The 21,999-nt window shown below is 45.7% G+C and overlaps 2 protein-coding genes across 3 annotated transcripts; both read right to left on the minus strand.

Moving 5' to 3' along the window:
• Positions 1-1,266: 1,266 nt before the first annotated feature.
• LOC109257587 (60S ribosomal protein L12-like) lies at positions 1,267-7,768 on the minus strand (the record flags this gene model as incomplete). The annotated part of the gene is given in 2 exon segments (XM_053909484.1): positions 1,267-1,827; positions 7,754-7,768. Coding segments are annotated over 2 exon segments (576 nt in total), but the record flags the coding sequence as incomplete, so codon positions are not given.
• Positions 3,518-21,999, minus strand: LOC109257576 (uncharacterized). 2 transcript variants are annotated; one of them, XM_019433775.2, is made up of 6 exons: positions 21,737-21,999; positions 7,283-7,438; positions 5,000-5,048; positions 4,605-4,711; positions 4,086-4,138; positions 3,518-3,813 (listed from the first exon to the last, which is right to left on the minus strand). In XM_019433775.2, exons 2-6 carry the CDS (start codon positions 7,365-7,367, stop codon positions 3,655-3,657), a joined length of 453 nt encoding a protein of 150 aa, XP_019289320.2. In that variant the 5' UTR covers positions 7,368-7,438; positions 21,737-21,999; the 3' UTR covers positions 3,518-3,654. The 2 variants fall into 2 exon arrangements, with proteins under 2 accessions (XP_019289320.2, XP_053764974.1); XM_053908999.1 differs by lacking the exon at positions 21,737-21,999 and having other exon boundaries at positions 7,283-8,889.

Raw genomic sequence — 21,999 nt, forward strand, 5'->3', positions numbered from 1 at the left:
CTCACACACGAGCTCTACGAAGACCCCGGGGCAGCCATCCTCAAGAGCAGCGATACTGACATTTTTTGTGCAGGCTAATTCTAGCTTCCAGAGGGCCATACAATGCATGGTAGGATATTTAGCAGCATCCCTGGCCTCTACCCAGTGTGTCCCAGTAGTGCACATACACACACACACACACACACACACACACACACACACACCCCATCTCACTGTGATAATCAAAAATGTCACCTGAAATCTTCAAATGTCCCCTGGAAGGGGTATGCAATTTCTCCCAGCTGACACCTGCTGTTCTACAGACATGTCTCTTGTTGCCTCATTAAGAATTGGAAGCCCTCGTGCAGAAATCAAGGCTGGTAGAGGGGGCGTCTTGGCTTCGAGCTGGGCACAGTCACCCCACTTGCCCCCATGAAAGTCTAAAGGCTACTCTGCGCTCTCCCTGGGCAGAAGCAGAGCTAGCCTGGTCCCCGGGGACCTTCTGTGACAGTGTGACACCTAGGCAGTTGCCCCCTTATTCCAGCTCTTCCCACAAGGTGTTACAAGAAATAATTCCTGCCCTATGGGATGCTCCTTGGGGATATGAAGGGTTTAAAGGATACCACATAGCTCTTCACCAAGCACATTACATATTGGAGGCTCCGAGAAGTCTTGCCATAAAGAGACCTGTTTAAATTTTACATCTCAGATTTATGTGGAGGTCAGTCTATCCATTAAGATTTAAATACCATTGGCTCACTATTCTAGCTGTTGGAAACTCTGGGGCCCTCCCTGAGATTTCCGAGAATTTCCAGAGGGTTTGTGTTCCTGTACTCACTTCCAGCTGAATTCAGCCCCTCCCCGAATTGTCCAACTCATTCATATAGCACCTTTGACCACTTCCCTCTTATTCGCGCTCTATGCTGACCAAGATGTGGATTTCAGTCCCCTTTCTCCTTCCCCAAAATACCCACATTGGGCACTGCTGTGTTAAGCAGGCTTTACTGAGGTTTGCGCCGGTAAAAATCTTTTATGTGATTTTAGCCCCTCTTCCCCTCAAAATTTTCCTTGTTATCCCCCAACACAGCCTCCTCCACCCCCACCCAACTCCTTCTCATTTTATTGTATAAGGCATCCTCACTTTCCCCTCCTTACTTGGCCTTAGACCTACCTTTGCACCCTCAAAGTCTTGTTAATGGATGACCACACACTTTACCATGCAAATTATGACACTTTTATTTTTTATTGTCAAACGATCCTTTATTGAAACAGTTTCCTTTGTAATTGTTAACCAGCTGGACATTCCGCTGAACCACTATTGAGGTCATCTATGATGTCATGAGGGTGGCGGCCATCAACGCTGTAGCCCACAGATTGGGCAGTCCCCAGGATCTCTTTAATGGTTCCAGAGAGTTCTCTGGCTAAAGATCGGTGCTGCCTCTATCAGGCAATGTTGACAATCTCATCAAAGGTGATATTTCCACTGTGCTCAATGTTTTTCTGCTTCTTTCTGTCTCTCAGGGGTTCCTTGAGGGCTTTGATAACCAGGGCAGAGGCAGAAGGTGCCACTTTAACCTGGGCCTGTCGGTTCTGAACGGTCAGTTTCAAAGTAATCCTCAGACCCTTCCGATCATCAGTTGCCTTGGCAACCTTTTTTGGAGACAGACCCCGTGGGCCGATCTTCGGGGCCAGGGCAGATGTGGCACCGACGTTGGCACCGGTGCACCTCAGGTATAGGACTTTGATTTCCTTGGGGTCAAACTTAGGCGGCCTGGTGGAGGGGGCTGGTATCAGATGGACCCGGATTCGGGGTGACCGAAGACAGTTGAACTTTTGCCTCCTCCGAGCCAAGAGTCAAAAGCCAAACTATGACACTTTCAAGTGAAAGGCAGTCTCATAATAACGTCGCTGGGACAACAGGTGTGCAGCGGGAAACTCCCTGGCAAACCAGGGCACGGGATAACCATACATCTCTGCTAACACAAAGGGCTGTCTACTCCTGGACTTGCCCTTGGTTGACACAGAAAAGGTGGCAGAGGGTTGGAAATGTTAGTGCTTCCTTCTCTTCCTCTCCTCAGTCCCTATGAATGCAATGGAGCCATAGAGTATGGTGTTATTGACATGAGCCCAGCCAGCCTCCTTAGAAGACGAGCAGTGGCTACCATCAGCTTTGGTCTTAAGGGAAAATTTCTTTTTCTCCATTGTTCTTTGCTTATTCATCATTAGCCAAACTCATTTGGTCACAGATCCATTTAATCTCTCCATCCCTACATCCATTAATGTCTCCCCTAACTAGGACACAGCTGGGGAACTGGCTACCTGACCACTGACATTGTCTTGGGTGATGACAAGGTTAGGGTGGAGTGAAGACAAGGCCTGAGGTTCTGGGGTCCCCTGTAAGTGAGGAGAACGCTGGAGATTAATAGAGAAGAGCAGCAGAATGTAGAGTGGTGCAGCCAGAGGCACAATCCCCCCGCCCCAAACCAGGCTGCTGTTATGAACCTAACACTCCATGGAACATGCTGTGGCAAGTGCTACCTTGGACACCTGATTCCCAAACCCAGGTGCTGATTTGTTACACACCCCTCATCTCCTCACGTCGCTTCCCTTCCCCTCCAGACACACGCACCGCCTCGCTCCTCTTTGACCATGCAAGGCATACTTCCACCTCAGGGCCTTTGCATTTGCTCTTCCTTCTGCCCAGAATGCTCTTCCCTATTTACCCCCTCTGCATTTAGGGCGAGTGACAGGGAGGCCTTCCCTGACCGTCCGATGCAAAACAGCACCCCACCCCCACTTGCTCTTCCCTACATTCCCTGATTTGCTTTATTTTGCTCCGTAGCACATGCCATCACCTGCCTGTCTGTGTATTTGCCTGTCTGTCCGTTGACTGTTTCCCCCTTGGAGAAGGTAAGCTCTATGGGGGTGAGGTTTTGTCCCTTGGGTTCACGGCTGTATTCCCAGAGTCTAGAACATGGTGATGTTTAACACACGTTTTTAAATAAAGAAAAGAAGGGGTGACTCCGTTGTGATTCCAGACATCTTCCAAAGTTCCCACAAGAGCGGTCCCTGGTTAGTGGCGACAGGTAGCCCACTTTGGCTAGGCGCTCCTTCCCCGGGTGGCCCTCCGTGCCTGCGGGCGCTCACCAGGTCTTGCTCCCTCAGTCAGAAGCGCCTCACGGGTCCCTGCTGCCCCTCCCACCACCGCCCCCCACTTGCTATATTGCCCAGCAGTTCCGTCAGGCAGACGTACAAGGTCGGCAGCTCTTCACGTGTCAGGGGCAGGGTTCTAATTCTTGATAAGGCAGAATAGGAGAGACACAACTGAGAAGCAGAGCCCTGAATAGCATGAACCCTCCTCCTCACCTAGCCTCGGGAGGGGTGAGAACTAGAAAGGACTTCTTTGTGGGCCGATCTGTCTCAGGAACCAGCTTCTGGGGCTGGGGTGGCTCAGACCGACATGTCCTGTCTCTCATATGCCACTCCTTTCCATTAGAACTGCACTTTCTTTCCAATCAATTAGAAGAATACGCAGCCATTTACCGTCATTAGAATGTTTTAATGCATTTTTCTAACTAGACACACACACACACACACACACACACACACACACACACACACACCAGCTGGGGCATAGGTTTGACTCTCAGCCTGAAGCATCGCATTGGCTTCCCATCAGTGGAATACAATGGAGGCATATTCCACTTGGTCTGGTGATGTCTTCCTGGGCCGATCGAAAGGGGGCACGTTGGCATAGACAGCGAAGTCATCCTCTTTCCAGGGAGTCAGGTTGATCACATTGGAATATATGGCATCGGCGTGGCAGGAAAACTCCTTCAGAGACAGGACCCCAGTTACAGACAGATAACTAAGCACTAGAGACGTCCATAGATAATACCAGCTACTGGGCCCCCTGTAGGACAGCAATGAAATACTGGGTTCTTGTGCAAGACTTGGATTTCCCTCGATCTTAAAAAAACATTTCTTTTAGGGCTGTTCTCTGCCTCATCCCCATCACCTCTGATATGGGGTCTACTTCGGAAACAGCATCAAATCGTGGCAGAAGGGACTGGAAGTTCCTTTAGGTACAATGACTATTTCCTTACCGAAGTTTTATGGAGAAAGTTGGTCTGGTGCCTCAGTTGTTTCTTAAATAGCCCTAGAAAAATTAATAGATTCAGAGTCAGCTTGAGTGGGCATAGTAACCTTCTTCACTTGGTTGATTACTGGCCTTAGGCTTAAACTTTTGAAATGCAAAATTCACTGTATTGAACCCATTGAGCCCCTTAGAGGAAGCTAGAAGCCCAGGATGAGTTGGGAGAGTGAGCCCCACTGGCGCACTTTATAACTTGAGTTATTATTTAGCTGAGATTGTGTAGCATTAATATTTCTTTTAGTTGCTGCATATAAACCATACATATATATGGCTTTCAGCATAAATAATTTGTACCATAAATAAATCTGTCGCTCTATGCACAGCGTCTGGCGGCTCTGGAGAACAGACACCATAGCTCACCCACTCCTCCCGTCCCTGAGGCTGCCCCACAGGAAAGCCACCCTCCTCTCCACCCCCAGTTTTCCCCATCTCTTCATTCTCAGGTCCAGGGCCAGCTTGCCCAACTCACTCTCATGTCTCCATTTCTTCAGGGTCATGGACAAGAGACCCACCAGGAGCAAGATGAGAGCCACCACACCAACGGAGCCAGAAATGACTGTGGCTGCTGTGCCCAAACTGAGGGAAGCAAACCAGAGAAATGAGGACGCTCCACCCGCCTCGGCCAGCTTTGGTGACCATCCACAGAATTGTCCTGGGGCCTCCCTACTCCTACAGGAGCTCTTCCACCTCTGGGCTCCCACTTCCCCAAAACCCACCTCCTGCCTCCATTTTGAGCCTCTCTCCTCTGCCCCGACCTCCAGAGCCATGGTCCCAGTCACACCCATCCCCCTTCTGGGCCAAGCAGACTGCTTCCCACAGCCCCCGACACTTCTCATCCGTAGGTCCAGCTCTCCTCTCAACTACCTGCTGAGCTCATCAGGTTTGATCTCTGGCTTCAGCGTCGTGAGGTTCTCTACAGAAAGGGGCAGAAAGGAAGTAGAAAGGAAATTTGAGAGTAATTTTTACACACATGCTCTTGACTGAATGTCTCCTGCTGAAATTCGTATGTTAAATCCTAGCCCCCAACGTGAAGGTATTAGGAAATGGGTCCTTTGGGAGGTAGTAGGTCATGAGGGTAGAGCCCTCATGAATAGGATTAGTGCCCTGATAAAAGAGACCCCGTAGGGGGCGCCTGGGTGGCTCAGTCAGTTAAACGTCCGACTTCAGCTCAGGTCATGATCTCACGGTCCGCGAGTTCGAGCCCCGCGTCGGGCTCTGGGCTGATGGCTCAGAGCCTGGAGCTTGCTTCCGATTCTGTGTCTCCCTCTCTCTGCCCCTCCCCCGTTCATGCTGTGTCTCTCTCTCTGTCTCAAAAATAAATAAACGTTAAAAAAAAAAAGAGACCCCGTAGATCCCCCCTGACCCCCTCTACCATGTGAGGACACAGTGAGAAGACAGCTGTCTATGACCCAGGATGTGGGCTCTCACCAGACACTGAATGTGCCAGTGCTTTAATCTTGGATCTACCAGCATCTAGAACTATAAGAAATAAATTTCTGTTGCTTAGAAGCCACTCAGTCAATGGGCATTTGTCATAGCAGTCCAAACAGGCTCAGCACACATGTGAATGAGCTTTACAGGATATAAATGTAATATTAGTTACCATTTATTGGGGACTTAACATACATCAGGCATATTCATTATCTCATTTAATTGTCATAAATAGACAATAAAATAGGCACAATTATTATTCCCATCTGGCAGTAAAGAAACAAACTCAGACGGATCAGACTTGCTCAAGGTCCTAGAGCTAGTAAGTGGCAGAGTTCAGACTTGAACTCACATCTCTCTGACTTTAAATTGCATGTTTATGAATGCTCTGCTCTGCTGTCTTCGTGTGGTCATTTCACTCCCAAGTTCTCCCATTCTTACAAAGGGCTGACTGATACCAGATATGGCAGGATGTCCAGGAAAAAAAAAAAAAAGGTAACCGGAATGACACAGGTGAGTGGTACCCAGAGTGGGGCATGTGGTGGGGTTGGAAGCGGTCAGGACCCTGGAAAGTTGGGCTGATACTGGGCAGAGGCGGCAGGTGTAAGAGCTTGCCCAGACTGGTGGCAGATGGCTGTGCTATTCTTCACACTGTGAAAACATTTCTCCAGCACCAAAGGATGAAGACACCAGCCCATCCCCCACAGACTGTGCCTGTGTTCTCAGAGTTAGAAGGAATCTTAAAACATACTTAGTCAAACCCTCCCACTGTGCAGGTGAGAAGCTTCAGGACAAACCACTTGCCCCACACAAGTGCTGGAGCCATGAGCCTGTGTTTCCGACCCCAAACCCAAAGTTCTCTTTATCTGCACTCAGGCTCCTCCCTCTTCCTTTCCCCCATAAAGTGGGGCTACACAATTCAGCCCCTATGGCAGGTAGCACCTCTCCAGACATGTCTTGGGAGCTGGCTTATCAGACACCCAGATGCAGAGATTGTTGCTCAGGTTGGGTGAAGGGAACATAGGGGGTCACTGGGGCAACCTAACATGCATGATGACAAATAGCATCTAGGAGGAGGCACACCAAGAATCATGACCACTCGGGACATTAAGGTCAGATAGAATTGTGTCAGGCACCTTAATGGTCCACTTGCCGTCTGCCTTTCTTTCTGTCCTCCTTCTAAATAAAATAGCTGACCTCACCAAGGTTTTCTTTGACAAACTCCTGCCCACCTTCTGAGTGAGGGCTAGGGAGGGGACTTGGAAACCAGATCTTCCCAGTGCCCATGTCACCAACACCCAAGATGAGGAACCAAGTCACAGGGCTTGATGTGTGGGAGACCGGGGTGGGGAGTGAGATGTCACACATAAGCCCAGAACAATGAAAGGGGAGCCTGGGGCACCAGTGGGGGGTGGCTGGCTGGGATAGGACACACCTGTTTATAGCAAGGAGGACAGACAGCATGAGGGTGTCCCTCCAGGGTTAGGAAGGCAAGGAGGGTCAGTGGGAGTGAGGAGAACAAGCATGAAGGATGATATCATGAAAGAGCCTGAGCTTTAGAATCCAGTGACTTGGGTCTCAGGCACTTCTTAACTGTCTGTGAAATGAACATAGTAAGACTACCAACCCCACAGGGTTGAGAACTCAGTGGTCAGACTATTACTTAACAGTAAGTCATAGCCACTTGGCCTAGGGCTGGTTTTCAGCTGGTCTTACCCGAGCAGAGCAATGGTGAGGGGTTGTTCAGGAAGGCATCGCTGCTGACTCTGGAGTCCTGGAACCTACAGTTGGTCCAATTCATTTCACCAGGGAGTCCACTCAGCTGGTTCCTGTTCCAGGTCCTGTGGGTCTTAGGACAGGTGGTCTCCTTACCTGGAAACAGAGCTTCTCAGAGGCATCTAGCAGCAGCTGGGAGAGACAGAACCCCAGGGAACTGGCACCCCTCTTGTCTACCTTTCTCATTCCACCACGGGAGCCTGTTGGGCGAAGAGAATGTTAGAATCTTGGCACTGGAGGGGAAGACCTCAAAAAGCCTTGCAGGGGTGCCTTGGTTGGGCATCCAACTCTTGATTTCAGCTCAAGCCATGATCTCATAGTTCATGAGATCGAGCCCCGTGTCAGGGTCTGAGCTGACAGCGCAAAGCCTGCTTGAGATTTTCTCTCTCCCTCTCTCTCTGCCCCTCCCCCACTCATGCGTGCACATTCACTTTCTTGCTCTCTCTCAAAAATAAATAAATATTTTTTTTAAACATTGAAATAGCACTTTTTCCCTAAGAAAAGCATCTTCAGATAGGCTTTCTCCAAGCACATGGTCCGAAGTGGACGCCCCCAGCCTCTCTGCCACATCACCTCTCATCTATTAGTGTATGAATTTACCTCTATCATATATAGATATTTTTTACTATTGTCCGTCTCTCATCACAAGAACATAAGCTCCACAAGGACAGAAACTTACCCGCTTTCATCATCCCTATATCCCCAGCGCCTAGAACAGTGCCTACGCAATGGATAGCTTCCTTGTGTAATTGTCGAATGAATGAACAAATGTGAAAGACTCCTTTATAGCACCCCGCCCGGGGCCGCTCAACCTCTGTCCAAATCATGGCGAGCCTCCACCACGAACTTCGGCATCCCTTAGTTGATGGCAGATCTTTATCCTTTGAAAGGGAAGTTGATTTGAAACAGCCCAAAGTCACCCCGAACCAAATCGTGTGATAAAGTGGTGACAAAGTGTAATGAAGTAGGGGATCAAGTGGGTAATGTCAATCCTAGAAAAAGGGGCGCTATGCCCACCACACACCAAGAGCAGAGTCCAGGAGGCGGAAGGCAGCCCAGGGGAAGAGTGAGGGAGATGTGGCCCACAGGGGCCATCACAGGCACTTACCTCCCGCTTGGCCTCCAGCCCCCGTTCAGGGTGTGAAGTGAGGGTAAAGGTATGTTTAAGACCCGATGAAAGAGTATCTGTCCCCCCCTCTGTCTCCCCCACCCACCACGACATCCGCAGGAGCAGACAGGAAATCCCCTAACGAGGCAAGACTTGGAACCAAGAGTCCAGGTAACACGGATGAGTCACTTCGCCTGCCTGGACTCCATTTCCCTATTTGTGAAACGGGGCAAGGGCGACGAGAATAAGGCACCACTACAAAAATAACTAGTTCTTTTCACAAATGCATGTCAGTGTCCCCTTCCAGTGTCCCCTTTGCACACGTCCCCTTGCACATTGTACATTTCTTCTCACAGTCATACTACTCGAGGAATACTAAGGACTCCTTTTTGGAGACTAGCCTTTCGAAGTGTTAGGAATTGTTTTTATTGTTTTATTTTTTTTTCAATGTTTATTTATTTTTGAGAGACAGAGAGAGACAGAGCCTGAGCAGGGGAAGGGCAGAGAGAGAGGGAGACAGAGAATCCGAAGCAGGCTCCAGGCTCTGAGCTGTCAGCACAGAGCCCGACACGGGGCTCAAACTCATGAACGGTGGGATCATGACCTGAGCCGAAGTCGGACACTCAACCGACTGAGCCACCCAGGCGCCCCGGAAATGTTTTTATCTTTAATTTTGAACGGAGGAGGGAACATCGTAATCTTTTTAGCTTGGGGTTTCTAAATGTTTTTGTTTTATTATGTGGCATTCGTGTCACTTAGAACAGAAAAGCTCCAAAAGGAGAGTCTTTGAAAAGCTGCTTTTCCACCCTTCGCCCCAGTCGGCTTGTTCCCCTCCCTGGAGGCAATGATCATTTCCAGTTTAGAGCGTGCCTTGTGTGCACATAAGCAAACACATAGACGCGCAGACACAGAGACACGCGCATGAAAAACAGTTTTTTCCCTGCAGGTGATACCAGACTACACACGTTGTTCTACCTCTTGCTGTTTCACTTAATACATCTTGGAGTCAATTCATGATCAATATGTACAGAACTTCCTCATTCTTTTTTTCAGCTGCCACGTGTTCTGTTCCATGGATGCCCACCATTTAGTTACCTGGTCTTCTGGTAGTAGACATTGACATAGTTTCCTATTTTTGCTCTTCAAATGATGGCACATATGGGATGCATTCGGAACATCATTTTGCACATGTCCAAATGTATGTGCAGAATTAGGGAATGGTTATTAAGGTAGATTTACCATCCACATTTTAAGAAGTCAGTGTTACCTTAAGAAAATCCAAAATGTAGTGTTACCCAATTGACCACCCATATTATTCATGAGATTTCACTCTAAATAGCCTTTGGCTGGGGCGCCTGGGTGGCTCAGTGGGTTGAGCATCTGACTTTGGCTCAGGTCATAATCTCGCAGTTGATGAGTTCGAGCCCCGTGTCAGGCTCTGTGCTGACAGCTCGGAGCCTGGAGCCTGCTTCAGATTCTGTGTCTCCCTCTCTCTGCCCCTCCCCTGCTCATGCTCTGTCTCTCTCTGTCTCAAAAATAAATAAACGTTAAAAAAAATTTTTTTTTTAATTTTAAAAAAATCTAAAAATTTAAAAATATATTAAATAAATAAACCCTAAGAGCCATCCATGGACTCCTGATGGCAGAGTGCCACCAACAGAAGGAGTTGATCATGCTAATTCTGAGCAGAGTTACAGAGGAATTGGACACGGCCCTGGGCTCAAAGAGTGCCTTTCCAACCCCACCCTCCCATCCGCCGGGAGGTATTCATTGGCTGCAACCACTGTAACAAAAAGCAGGTGCGTGGTCAGTGGTAAAATGATGTACAAACAAGTGGCTATTGGATCAGAGAGGAAGGACAATTCAGTTCTAAATTGGGTGAGGAAAGCAGGTTGGCGTGGAGGAGGTGGCACGCATCCTGGTGCTGGACGATGGGCAAAGTCTAGGCAGCACTGGGACTGTGGACGTGCCAGGTGCTGCCGGGCAAAGTGGGAACATGCAGTCCTTTGTCCACAATGAATAACTGAAATCATTGAAAAGAGAAGGTGCACTGGATACCTGAGCATGAAGGGCAGCTGTCACCTAGGATAGTGGAAGGAAGAAGGGACAGAACCTGGGAGGACAGGGTGCAAAAAAGACAGTTCACAAACAAGACTTCAGAAGCCCTGCGTGGACAGAGAGCACGTCTGATTTGATTTTTCTTCCCAGAGGATAGGCCAGTGCCTGGAACATAGGAGGCTACAGCAAATGTTTGATGAATGGAGGAAAGACTGGACACATTCCTTTTTTCCAGGCCAGCTACGGATATGCTGCTGAAATCAAGTGGGGCCAGCAGAGGGGACAAGGGACAGACAGGAGGAAGATGTTCAAGCAAGCTTCCTCCTGGCTTCCTCTGAAGTAAATATTCTCACCATTTCTGGGGCTTTAACTGTTTTTCTGGTTGTTTTTGCAAAATTTCATTTCTCAGAATAGAAGCCCTGTGTGCTCTTGAGGTTTGTCACAGGGCCATTTATTGGTTGGAGGTTGCCTTAAAGACCATCTGTAGGCTTTCAGTTTGCACAGTGGCTTATTTGCAAGCCTCAAACAATTGCCTTAACATTTGATTTCCTAAGAAAATCAGAATGTCAGCCTCTTGGCTGATGTTACTACTCTTCACTTGTAAATGGGGTGACCAAGGATTCCTAGGGAGTAGTGAATGAATTGCCCAAGCTCATGGCAAACAGAGTGACCAGCATCCAAACACAGGTCTGACGATCACGTAGACTCTCCTCCGTTTCCTACACAGGTTACTTGCATGCAAGTAGGAGTGCTGAATTAACTGTAATGGCCACATAAACGTCTAGAGTAGTGAAGGACAGTTGTTCAGGTTGTTTATTGTTCAAGAGCATGGCATTTAAGGACACTACCTGCATCATAAACATTGCTATTACTTTGAATTTTTTCCAGATTTTTATTTAACTGCTGATTCCAAAACGTAGGTAGTTTATATTCTTATTCCAATAATTTTCTGGCAGATAACAATAAAATGATTTATCTAACAAAATCCATTTTGTTTCTGACACAGAGAAATAAAGACTTTATCCAATAGTGTTGACATTTACTTGCTTCATAAGTTGAAGCAGAATGGGTTGATAACTTGCTGATTGAAAACATCCACATTTATGCTTCTAAACAAGGAGATGCTTTTCCAACCACTGTTTGGATTTTTATCTAAATTAAAAACAAAACAAAACCAAAAAAACCCACTTCTATTAGTACTGGTGTATCAGGTAAATTCGAAATTTTGCATTAAAATTCATCTTGCTGCCTGAATGGTAGCTCAGAATTCCTAATTATAATCTATCATTTCCATTATGACAGAACTCACTTTTGTAGTAATTAATGCTCATTTACCATCACATATCCATAAAATAGTTATTTTAATTATTAGTTTTAATATTTCTATTCTTTTTAATATTTAGTATTTTATTTTAATATTAATTTTTATTTTACTTATCATACATTGGAGGTGTTTATATAATGGACTGCCAACTAAAGCATAGATACTGGTTATTTTTTCTTTATTTTAGAGAGAGAGAGAGAGCAAACCAGGGAGGGTAGGAATAGAGGGAGAGACGCAGAATCTTATGCAGGCCCCCATCCCATGACCTTGAGATCATGACATGAGCTAAAATCAAGAGTCTGATGCTCAACCGACTGAGCCACCCAGGCGTCCAAGCATAGCTATTGTTTATGGGTTGTTAAAGGAAATTTCTTCAAAACAAAAATTAACTGCAGTGAAATTTCATAAACTTGCTACATATTATTGTTTTTAAGTTACGAATTCTAAAATAAAATACTAAGTTCATATATTGCTTCTCCTAAGATATCGGCGTGAAGTAAAGGTCCTGAATCATAAACAGAAAATGAAAAGCTGCCTGTGGGGAAAATGAAATTGTATTGTTGAATAAATTTGGAGAGTAAAAGGTAAAATGCCAAAAAAAAAACCACACAAAAAAACCCCAACTACAATAAAAGAGCACGCCGTTGGTTCCATGAATCTGTCACAGAAATATGAGCAGGATGTGAATTTACTTTTTAGTCCCATTGTCTACCATAACTGATGGATTTCTAGAAAAAACTGCAAAGAACCCAAATACATGGCATGGAGGTTGAATATGAATCTAAGGAAATCATCATCCCTTGCCATTGATGCCAACCTCTCCAAAATAGAAAGTACTAGAAAAAGGAAAGAGAAGACTCATTTTAACTGTGAATCCTAAAACCAGCCAGGTCTTGTCAATCCTTGCAAGCTGCCATACTACCCGGTCCTTGGCACTGAACCCATCCAGGCGCAGGCTACGTTTGGACAAAGACACGTGCAAATGGCCAGATGCATACATCTATAAAATAAATTCTATCTCACTAGTAATGAAAGAAGTTAAATGAAAACAACTTAAAACCACTTAAAAAAAAAAAAAAAAAAAAGAATGAGATAGTCAATCCTGGCAAGCTTTCTGGGGATGGGCACTCGGGCAGGAAGTCAATCGTTACAATCTTTGTGAAAGACAATTTGGCGGTATGTATCAAAAAAGCCCTGTGAATGACCTTCCTTCTTTGGCCCAGCAACTTCACTTGGAGGAATTTGTCCTGAGGAAATAGCTAAGGGTATGTATCATTAAAAAGAAAACCGCAGCCCAAAATGGTGTCACTTAGACGGAGTCACCAAACTGGGACTTAATACCTAATCTAATTACAGTTTCACCCTCCCCCCCCCCCCCCCCCCCGCAGAAATCTAGTCTTAACTGGTTAGTCAGAAATGTTCTGGGCAGCACCAATAAGGTCACCTAGGATCTCTCCATTTCCCAAAGAAAGATGAACCAATCTACTTATTAATTACCCTTTTGTCCCCAAATGAAAGTGACGTCTCCTAAAATAATTTTTTTTTCTATGTATGGCTTCCTTGTCCTGCCTTTAAAAACCCTTCCCTTAGAGAGAGCCAAAGCATAAGAGACTCTTAAAAACTGAGAACAAACTGAGGGTTGATGGGAGGTGGGAGGGAGGGGAGGGTGGGTGATGGGTATTGAGGAGGGCACCTTTTGGGATGAGCACTGGGTGTTGTATGGAAACCAATTTGACAAGAAATTTCATATAATAAAATTAATTAATTAATTAATTAATTAATTAATTAAAAAAAAAAAAGACCCTTCCCTTTCTGTAGCCCTTCGGAGCTTCCCTCTGCTTGCTGGTTGGGATGCTGCCTAATTTATGAATCATTTAATAAAGCTAATTAGATCTTCAGATTTACCTAATTGAATTTATTTATTTATTTAAGAGAGAGAGAACATGTGTGCACGTGCTTGTGTACGAGCTGGGGAGGAGCAGGGGAGAGAGAGAGAGAGAGAGAGAGAGAGACTCTTAAGCAGTCTCCTTGCTCAGTACAGGGGTGGGGAGGCTGGCTTGTCGCTCCATCCCACGACCCTGGGACCATGATATGACCCAAAATCAGGAGTCGGGTGCTCAAAATCAAGAGCCACCCAGCTGCCCCTGAAGTTTGTTTTTTAACAGTATGCCAACATTTGGGTGTAAGACAATGACTGCTGAGTCATTTACAAAAGCAGCAGATGAGAAACACCTTTAATATGGAGAAATGGTGGATCGTTGCATAAATTGTGGGACATCCATAAAGTGGAATGAGATTAAACCATTAAAGTGATGTATAGAAACAAATTTATTGACAGGGGCAGATGTTTACACCCTATTGTCAGGTCAGTAAAAGGCAGGTAACACAGCAGAATGTCAAATATCCTCCACTAAAATAAATACGCAGGACCCGCATGTGCCCATACACGTGCACATTGTGTGTTCTTTTTTCCCCACTGAGCAACATATCGTGTCCCTCTTTCTGCATCCACGCCATGGAAAGGTAAAGACCCCAGTGCTAGTAATAATGATCTCAGTGGTGAGATTCCTGGTGAGCATTCTTCTTGCTTACTTCTCCATGTTTCCTAAGTTTTCTGCAGGGAACATAGAAAGAGAAGGAGGAGAGGAGAGGAAAGAGAGGATAAGCGAGGGCAGGGTGGAGAGAGAGCTGCCCCCCCCCCCCCCCCCCCGCGCCGAGTCAAGCTGAAGATGACAGGACGGGAAGTGGTTCTCAAAGAAAGGAGAGACGTGACATAAGGAGAGCGAGCTGAGTGGCCCAAGTGAAGAGCCCTAAGAGGTCAGTTCTGACATCACAGAAGGGCTGGAAAGGGCAGATAGTTTTTAAAAAGAAATGTTCAGACGGGCACCTGGGGGACTCAGCTGGTTAAGCGACAGACTCTTGGTTTCAGCTCAGGTCATGATCTCGGGATTTGTGAGTTCAATCCCCAGAGCCTGCTTGAGATTCTCTCTCTCTCCCTCTCTCTCTCTGCCCCTCCCCTGCTCATATTCATTTTCTCTCTCTCTCTTTCAAAATACATAAATAAACTTTAAAAAAAAGAAGTGTTCAGAGGCTAAGGGATCTGCCAAAGGCAGCCTGGCCATGATTGAATTCGCCTGTGAATCCTAGAGGGGAAAACAAAAAAGTTCTCATGACGGTAAAACTTCTTTTCACAACCCCTGAGTTTCCCTTCTGTTTACAGAGCATCTCTCCTTCTTGCCGTTGAGAAAGCCCAGAACTTATCTTGCCGCTCTGACCTCTTTCTAGTAACGCCTATTTTTAATGTAGGTCAGGGAAGCAGCTTGGCAATGACCCTGGGTTGGTTTTTGTGTTGCTTTGTTTTATTTTGCCATGAATCTATTTTGATACGTGATGAGCAAGGGTTAGACTATCTCCACGTTCCTGGGGTTCTATTTTAAAACGCATTTCAGTAAATGTCACCCTAATCTGGCGCGCCCGGCACCCGAGCTTCATTGGAGCCACTTTATATTTGGCTCATTTTGAAATTCAAAGCCGCCCGCAGGGTAGATGTTAAATATTTGTCATAATGGAAGAAGGACCCTGTGAAGGAGGGAGCCAGGAGAGCAAGGCTGGAGGCTCAGGAAGACTGCTGCCTGGAGCAAGGACTCCCAGACCCTCCCATCCCCCACCCTCCAGCCTGACCCGCGGCCAGCCAGTTTTCTTGGGTCTTTTTCTATTTGTGCCGCTAGTAGAAAGGGCTTGCTGGACTACCCAGAGGCAGGGGGAGCATCCGACCCTGTCCCCCTGAAGCCTTCCAACCGCACCCCCGGAGCACCGTCAGCTGCAGGGAAAGTACCCACCACTGCCCTCACCAGAACTGTGCTCCCTCCATCCATTCCTCCCCCTTCCCTCTCTCCTCTCCCTCCCCCGCAGGGTACCCCAGGGCCAGACTTGCATCTAAACAGGGATGTCACTTAGCCCTTTACCACCGAATGGACTTGAGTGTGCCACACTCCCTTCTGTGTTTTAGAGGATGCAGAACCCTTCCAACAGCTTTAAGAGGCGGCGAGAGGCCAGAGAATGGCAAGTCAGCAAAGGGCTCCTCACCACATCCTGTTTATTCAGTCTGTTGAGTGCCTACTGTGCGCTCCCTGCCTTGAAAGACTCTCCTCGACCCAGTTAAAAGGACACAGAAATTTCCCTTCGCAGTTTCTGAAAGTGCCACACTGTTCCCTGGAATAATGACATGTCCTCACAGCCGTATTAATAGTATTAACAGTAAGGCTTTTTCTGTTGTGGTCATTTTTTCAGATGGAGCCCCTGTTTCTGAAGGTTGTGGTCTTTTAGGGGGATAAAGATAACAAGCCTTAGCAAAGCAAAACAACATCATTATCTTTTTCTTCCCATTAAAGTTGCGGCCTGCAAGTTTAGGTTACCCTACGGTTTCTTTTCGTATGGATTTTCACAGAAAAAAATTAATTTGAAAGTAGCATATATCTTGACGATTTCCGTCGTTGACATATTGAAAGAACTTCAAAACAGCTTGTTTTCCAGAAGTAACTTAATATGGCTTCTGTTCATATGAAATGTTTCCCTCCTTTTATTTACAGCTACACAGTTTCGAGCGAGGGTCCTCGATTAGCTAGTAGTCACGGAATGCATTGAACCACAGGAACTTGCTGCTAATAAGCACACTTAAGAAACAGTTTTTCAAGGGGCGCCTGGGTTCCTCAGTGGGTTAAGCATCCAACTTTGGCTCAGGTCATGATCTCATGGTTCGTGAGAACCTGCTTCGGATTCTGTGTCTCCTTCTCCCTCTGCCCCTCTCCCTCCCCTACTCATGCTCTCTGTCTCTCAAAAATAAATAAATATAAAAGAAAAGAAAACAGGTTTTTTTAAAAGAAAAGAAACAGTTTTTTAAAAAGAAAAGAAAACAGTTTTTCAAAACCCCAAATAGCCAAAGCAATCTTGAGAAAGAAGAATGGAGCTGGAGGCATCACAATCCCAAACTTCAAGAGGTACCACAAAGCTGTAATAATCAAAACAGTGTGGTACCGGCACAAAAACAGACAGTGGAAGAGAATGCAGAGTCGAGAAATAAACCAATCTTGTATGGTCAATTAATTTACGACAAAGGAGGTAAGACTCTACAATGGGGAAGTCTCTTCAACAAATGGTGTTGGGAAAACTGGACAGCAACATGCAAAAGAATGAAACTGGACCACTTTCTTACACCACACACAAAAATAAATTCAAAGTGGATTAAAGACCTAAATGTAAGACCCGAAACCATGAAACTTCTAGAGGAGAACTCAGGCAATAATTTCTTTGACATCAGCTATAGAGTCATTTTTCTAGATATGTCTCTTTAGGCAAAGGAAACAAAGGCAAAAATAGATTATTGGAACTACACCAAAATTAAAAGCTTTCACACACCAGAGGAAACCATCGACAAAACAAAAAGACAAGCTACTGAATAGGAGAAGGTATTTGCAAATGACGTATCTGATAAGGAGTTAATATCCAGAATATATAAAGAATTTCTACAACTCGACAGCAGCAGAAAGAAAGAAAATAATCTGATTGAAAATGGGCAGAGGATCTGAACAGACATTTTTCCACAGAAAACATACAGGTTGCCAACAGACACATGAAAAGATGCCTAATGTCGCTAATCATGAGGGAAATGCAAATCAAAACCACAACGAGATATCACTTTAAACCTGTCAGAATGGCTAGAATCTGAAAGACAAGAAAAAGCAAGTGTCGGTGAGGATGTAGAGAAAAGAGAACCCTCTTGCACTGTTGATGGAAATGCAAAGTGGTACAGCCACTGTGAAAGACAGTATGGAGCTTTCTCAAAAAAATTAAAAATATAAATATCATACGACTCAGTAATTCCAGTACTGAGTATTTGTCCAAAGAAAATGAAAACAATGTATCAAAAAGATACACGCACCCCTATGTTTATTGCAGCATTTACAATAGCGAAGTTATGGAAACAACCCAAGTATCAATCTATAGACGAATGCATAAAGAAGATGTGGTATATACATACGATGGAATATTACTCAACCATGAAAAATGAGATCTTGCCATTTTCAACAACATAAATGGACTCAGAGAGTATAACGGTAAGTGAAATAAGTCAGAGAGAGACAAATTCCATATGATTTCACTCATATGTGGAATTTAAGAAAGGAAACAAATGATCAGAGAAAAAAGAGGCAAAAAAAACCCCACACAACAGACTCTTAAATACAGAGAACAAATTGGTGGTTGCCAAAGGGGAGGGGGTTGAGGGATGGGTGAAATAGATGTATGAACTCCCAGTTGCAAAAGATTAGAAGTGAAGCACAAGAAATAGTCAATGAGATTATAACAGTGCTCTTTGCTGACAGGTGGTGACTCCATCATCATCACGGTGAGCACCGAGTAATGTGTAGAATTGTTGAATCATTATGTTGCATACCTGAAGCTAACATAACTGTATGTCAACTACATTTCAATAAAAAACATTCTCGGGGTGCCTGGGTGGCTCGGTCGGTTAAGCGTCCGACTTCGGCTCAGGTCACGATCTCACGGTCCATGAGTTCGAGCCCCACGTCGGGCTCTGTGCTGACAGCTCGGAGCCTGGAGCCTGTTTCAGATTCTGTGTCTCCCTCTCTCTCTGCTCCTCCCCTGTTCATGCTCTGTCTCAAAAATAAATAAACGTTAAAAAAATTTTTTTTTTAAATTCTTTAAAAATTTTTTTTTTGTAAATGTTTATTTATTTCTGAGACAGAGACAGAGTGTGAGCAGGGGAGGGGCAGAGAGAGAGGGAGAGAATCCAAAGCAGGCTCCAGGCTCTGTGCCGACAGCGCAGAGCCTGACTTGGGGCTCGAACCCAAGAACTGCGAGATCATGACCTGAGCCAAAGTCAGACACTTAACCGACTGAGCCACCCAGCCGCCCCTTCAATAAAAAACGTTCCATATCGGGTGATAATATTCCTCAAACAGGAAAATAAAATAAGTGTATTTTCAGATAAGTAGAAGTTGACAGAACTCATTGCCGGAAATGTCAGGGAAATGAGACAGGACAGAATTCAGTAAAAAGGGCCGACCAAGAGGGTTACAAAGCATATGTGTAGATAGACACACAACTTTAAAATAATGCCAAATGCTCAGTATCATACAGACCATGATCTCATAAAATTCAATTCATGAAGGAATTATAACAACAAAGGAGAAGCAGGTTTTCAAAACCTTACTAACGGTTCTGTCTGTCCCTTCCCCCCACCCCCCTCACAAAACCCAGAACAAAGTTTGAGCCCAAAACAAAGTTTCAAAGGGATTTAGATTAGGGGTACGTTCCCTGACCCATTTCTTTTAACATCAGGGCCTCAAAATCTGACGGTGAATTAATTTATGGCTCTGCCAAGTTGGATAGATACAAATCACTATTCACCCTGAAATCCGTTTAGAAGAACTAACTACTGTAGGCCACTTAGATTTACCCTCCAGAGATCAGGAACAAGAAATGGCAACTCATCCGGAAAATTCATCTTCATAGGCCTTGTCCGCAGCAATCAGCGCGCATTGGATAAAGAGGCTTGAGTTGGGTCTGAGCTGGGGACGGGGAATGCTTAGGGAGCCTGACGGCCTGTCAAGTAATCAGAGCTACAGCTTGCTCTTTACATTCAGACTCAGCAAGGGGACAGGCTGTCAGAGCCCTAAAAAGAGCACTCCTGGGGCGTCCCCGCTTTGATGTCACTCATACAAACCGGCTTTTCAGAGAGGATTAATAAGCAGGCTTATGGAGAGACTTGGCATGCTTCTCCCATCTGCTAAATAGATAACGAGGATTTCTAGTCATTAGAGCAATGATACCAGATCGAAATTTCCAAGATGTGCAGCGGTATGTATGAAACAGCTCTGGAAAATACTAACCACATGGGCAGTCCTCAAAAGCCCCCTAATCCTTGAAAGTGAACTTGAGGTTTCCTGCCCACCCACACAACGTGGATTCCCTTATCTGGAATTTCGTTTTCATCACACTCAACAGAAATCTTGACATAAGGAACCAACAGATTCACAGAGTGTTAAAAAAGAAAAAAAATTATCGATTTAGAAAAAAAAGTCCTCAACTTTAGGCATAACCCGTTAGGGATTAAGCAACAAGAGGGGCCTCAGTTTGTTTTCCCAGACAGCAGGTTTGGAATCACAACCGGTAAAGGTCCTCTTTGTTTCCAGAGTTGGAAGCCACGTATCCTAGGTCACTTAGTTGTGTTGGGGCCACGCCAGGACGAGAATGTCCCCAGGTGTTCTGAGAACCAGCCCTGGACTTGTTCCTTGCACGATCTGGAAAATCAGTGATAAAAAAGAAACCCCACATCTCCCTAATGAGCTCCTTTCCTGTGCAGACAAAATAGAAGCCTCCAGATACGTGGGGAACCCCTTAGGCTCTATTTCAAATATGCAAAAATGAAGCCACATGCCAGTCGTGGGGGGAAAACTTGCCTTCTGAACCAGACACATCAGTTTTCAAGTCCTGACCCCATGCCTCTCACTAGGCAGGTGATCTTGGCCAAGTTATCGGAGCCCTCTGAGCCTCAGTTTCTTTTGTCTGAGAAAGTAAATAATGCCTACCTCGCAGAGCTGGCATGAAAATAAATTTAAAGGAGAAAACATTTGTGAGGCTGGTGCTTAATAAAAGTTAGTCCCCCTCCTACTTGCCGTAATCTGAATTCCTTTACCTTAGAACGAAGGGTATGGTTATAGGTTACATTGTACGAGCAGCACACTTGCTAAGGTGTAAACCTTGATTCAACAAATATAAAATACACAGGAGATCTTACTCTGGCCAATAAAAGAGTCTGACGCCTTTGTTTATATGCCCAGAGTGAAGGGCACCTCTATAGTCTGATCAGAGAGCTAAAGAGAGAGGGAAGGGGTCGAGCAAAGGTCAGGGTAGTCCAGACCAGAGATGTCCAAGAGAAATGTAATGCAAGCTGCACGTGTAATTCAAAATGTTGTAGTAGCCACATTTTAAAAAGCAAAAAGAAACAGATGACATTAATCTTAATAATATATTTTATTTGGGGCTCCTGGGTGGCTCAGTCAGTTAAGCATCTGACTTTGGCTCAGGTCACGATCTCGCGGTTCGTGAGTTCGAGCCCCATGTCGGGCTCTGTGCTGACAGCTCAGAGCCTGGAGCCTGCTTCGGATTCTATCTCTGTCTCTCTGTCTCTCCATCTCTCAGTCTTTCTCTCTCTCAAAAATAAATAAACATTAAAAATATTTTTTTTTCTTATTTAACCCGATACACCCAAAAAATGATTATTTCAACCTATACTGATGTAAAAACTATTGAGATATTTTTTGTTCTCATTTCCTATCAAGTCCTCGAGGTCAGTATGCATTTTATAGCCACGACGCATCTCAACTTGGACTAGCCACATTTCAGGTATTCACCGTATTGGACCAGGCAGGTGTAGACAAATCCCCATGTACCAACCACTGTGCAGGGTTTGGGGGACCAAAAAGTCTAGACTAGAGCATGGCTCCTGCCCTCATGTCCTCACTGTCTAGTTTGGAATCTAGGACAGATGGACATATACAGTCCCAACAATACACATTTGCCTGCTGGTTCCCTAACTGCTCATCATAAAGCACTAATCTGCAGCTCAGTCCTTTTCCTATAAGCCTTTAGCCAGACTCCAGCCACAAGGACATGACTCCTCTCCATTATCTGCACACATAGTTGTCAGCTTGTGCTCCGATTTAGGGATTGAAGATGTGTGTACAGTTTAAGGAAAGGTGGGGGTGCCTTGCTCTAATCCCTTTAAGCCACAGAGTGCCCACTCTATAGCAGGTGCTCCCGGATTCCAGACAAATAGGAGAGGAACTGAAAGCGAACTCGCAGCGCCCACGGAACCACTTACCTGACTCCTGGAGGAGCAGCTCCAGCAGCGGGAGGAGCCCGCCGTCTTGCAGAGGCAGCTGCTCTCAGGGTGGCTGCTCTCCACCCTACCCCATCCTCTCTCCTTCGCCCCTCCCTTGAGAGTCTCTTCATTTCCTCCACTGCCTGGCTGGGCTCAGAGGGAGCCTCACACCCCCCGAAATGAGAAGCCAGTGGCTGATGCGGCTGGCAGAGCAATCCTCATGCCGTGCAGGTGTGGGCCTCAGCAAAACCACAAACTGAGAT

This window comes from Panthera pardus, unplaced genomic scaffold (assembly GCF_024362965.1).
Source record: "Panthera pardus isolate Hobbes unplaced genomic scaffold, ASM2436296v1 HiC_scaffold_21, whole genome shotgun sequence".
Taxonomy (NCBI): domain Eukaryota; kingdom Metazoa; phylum Chordata; class Mammalia; order Carnivora; family Felidae; genus Panthera; species Panthera pardus.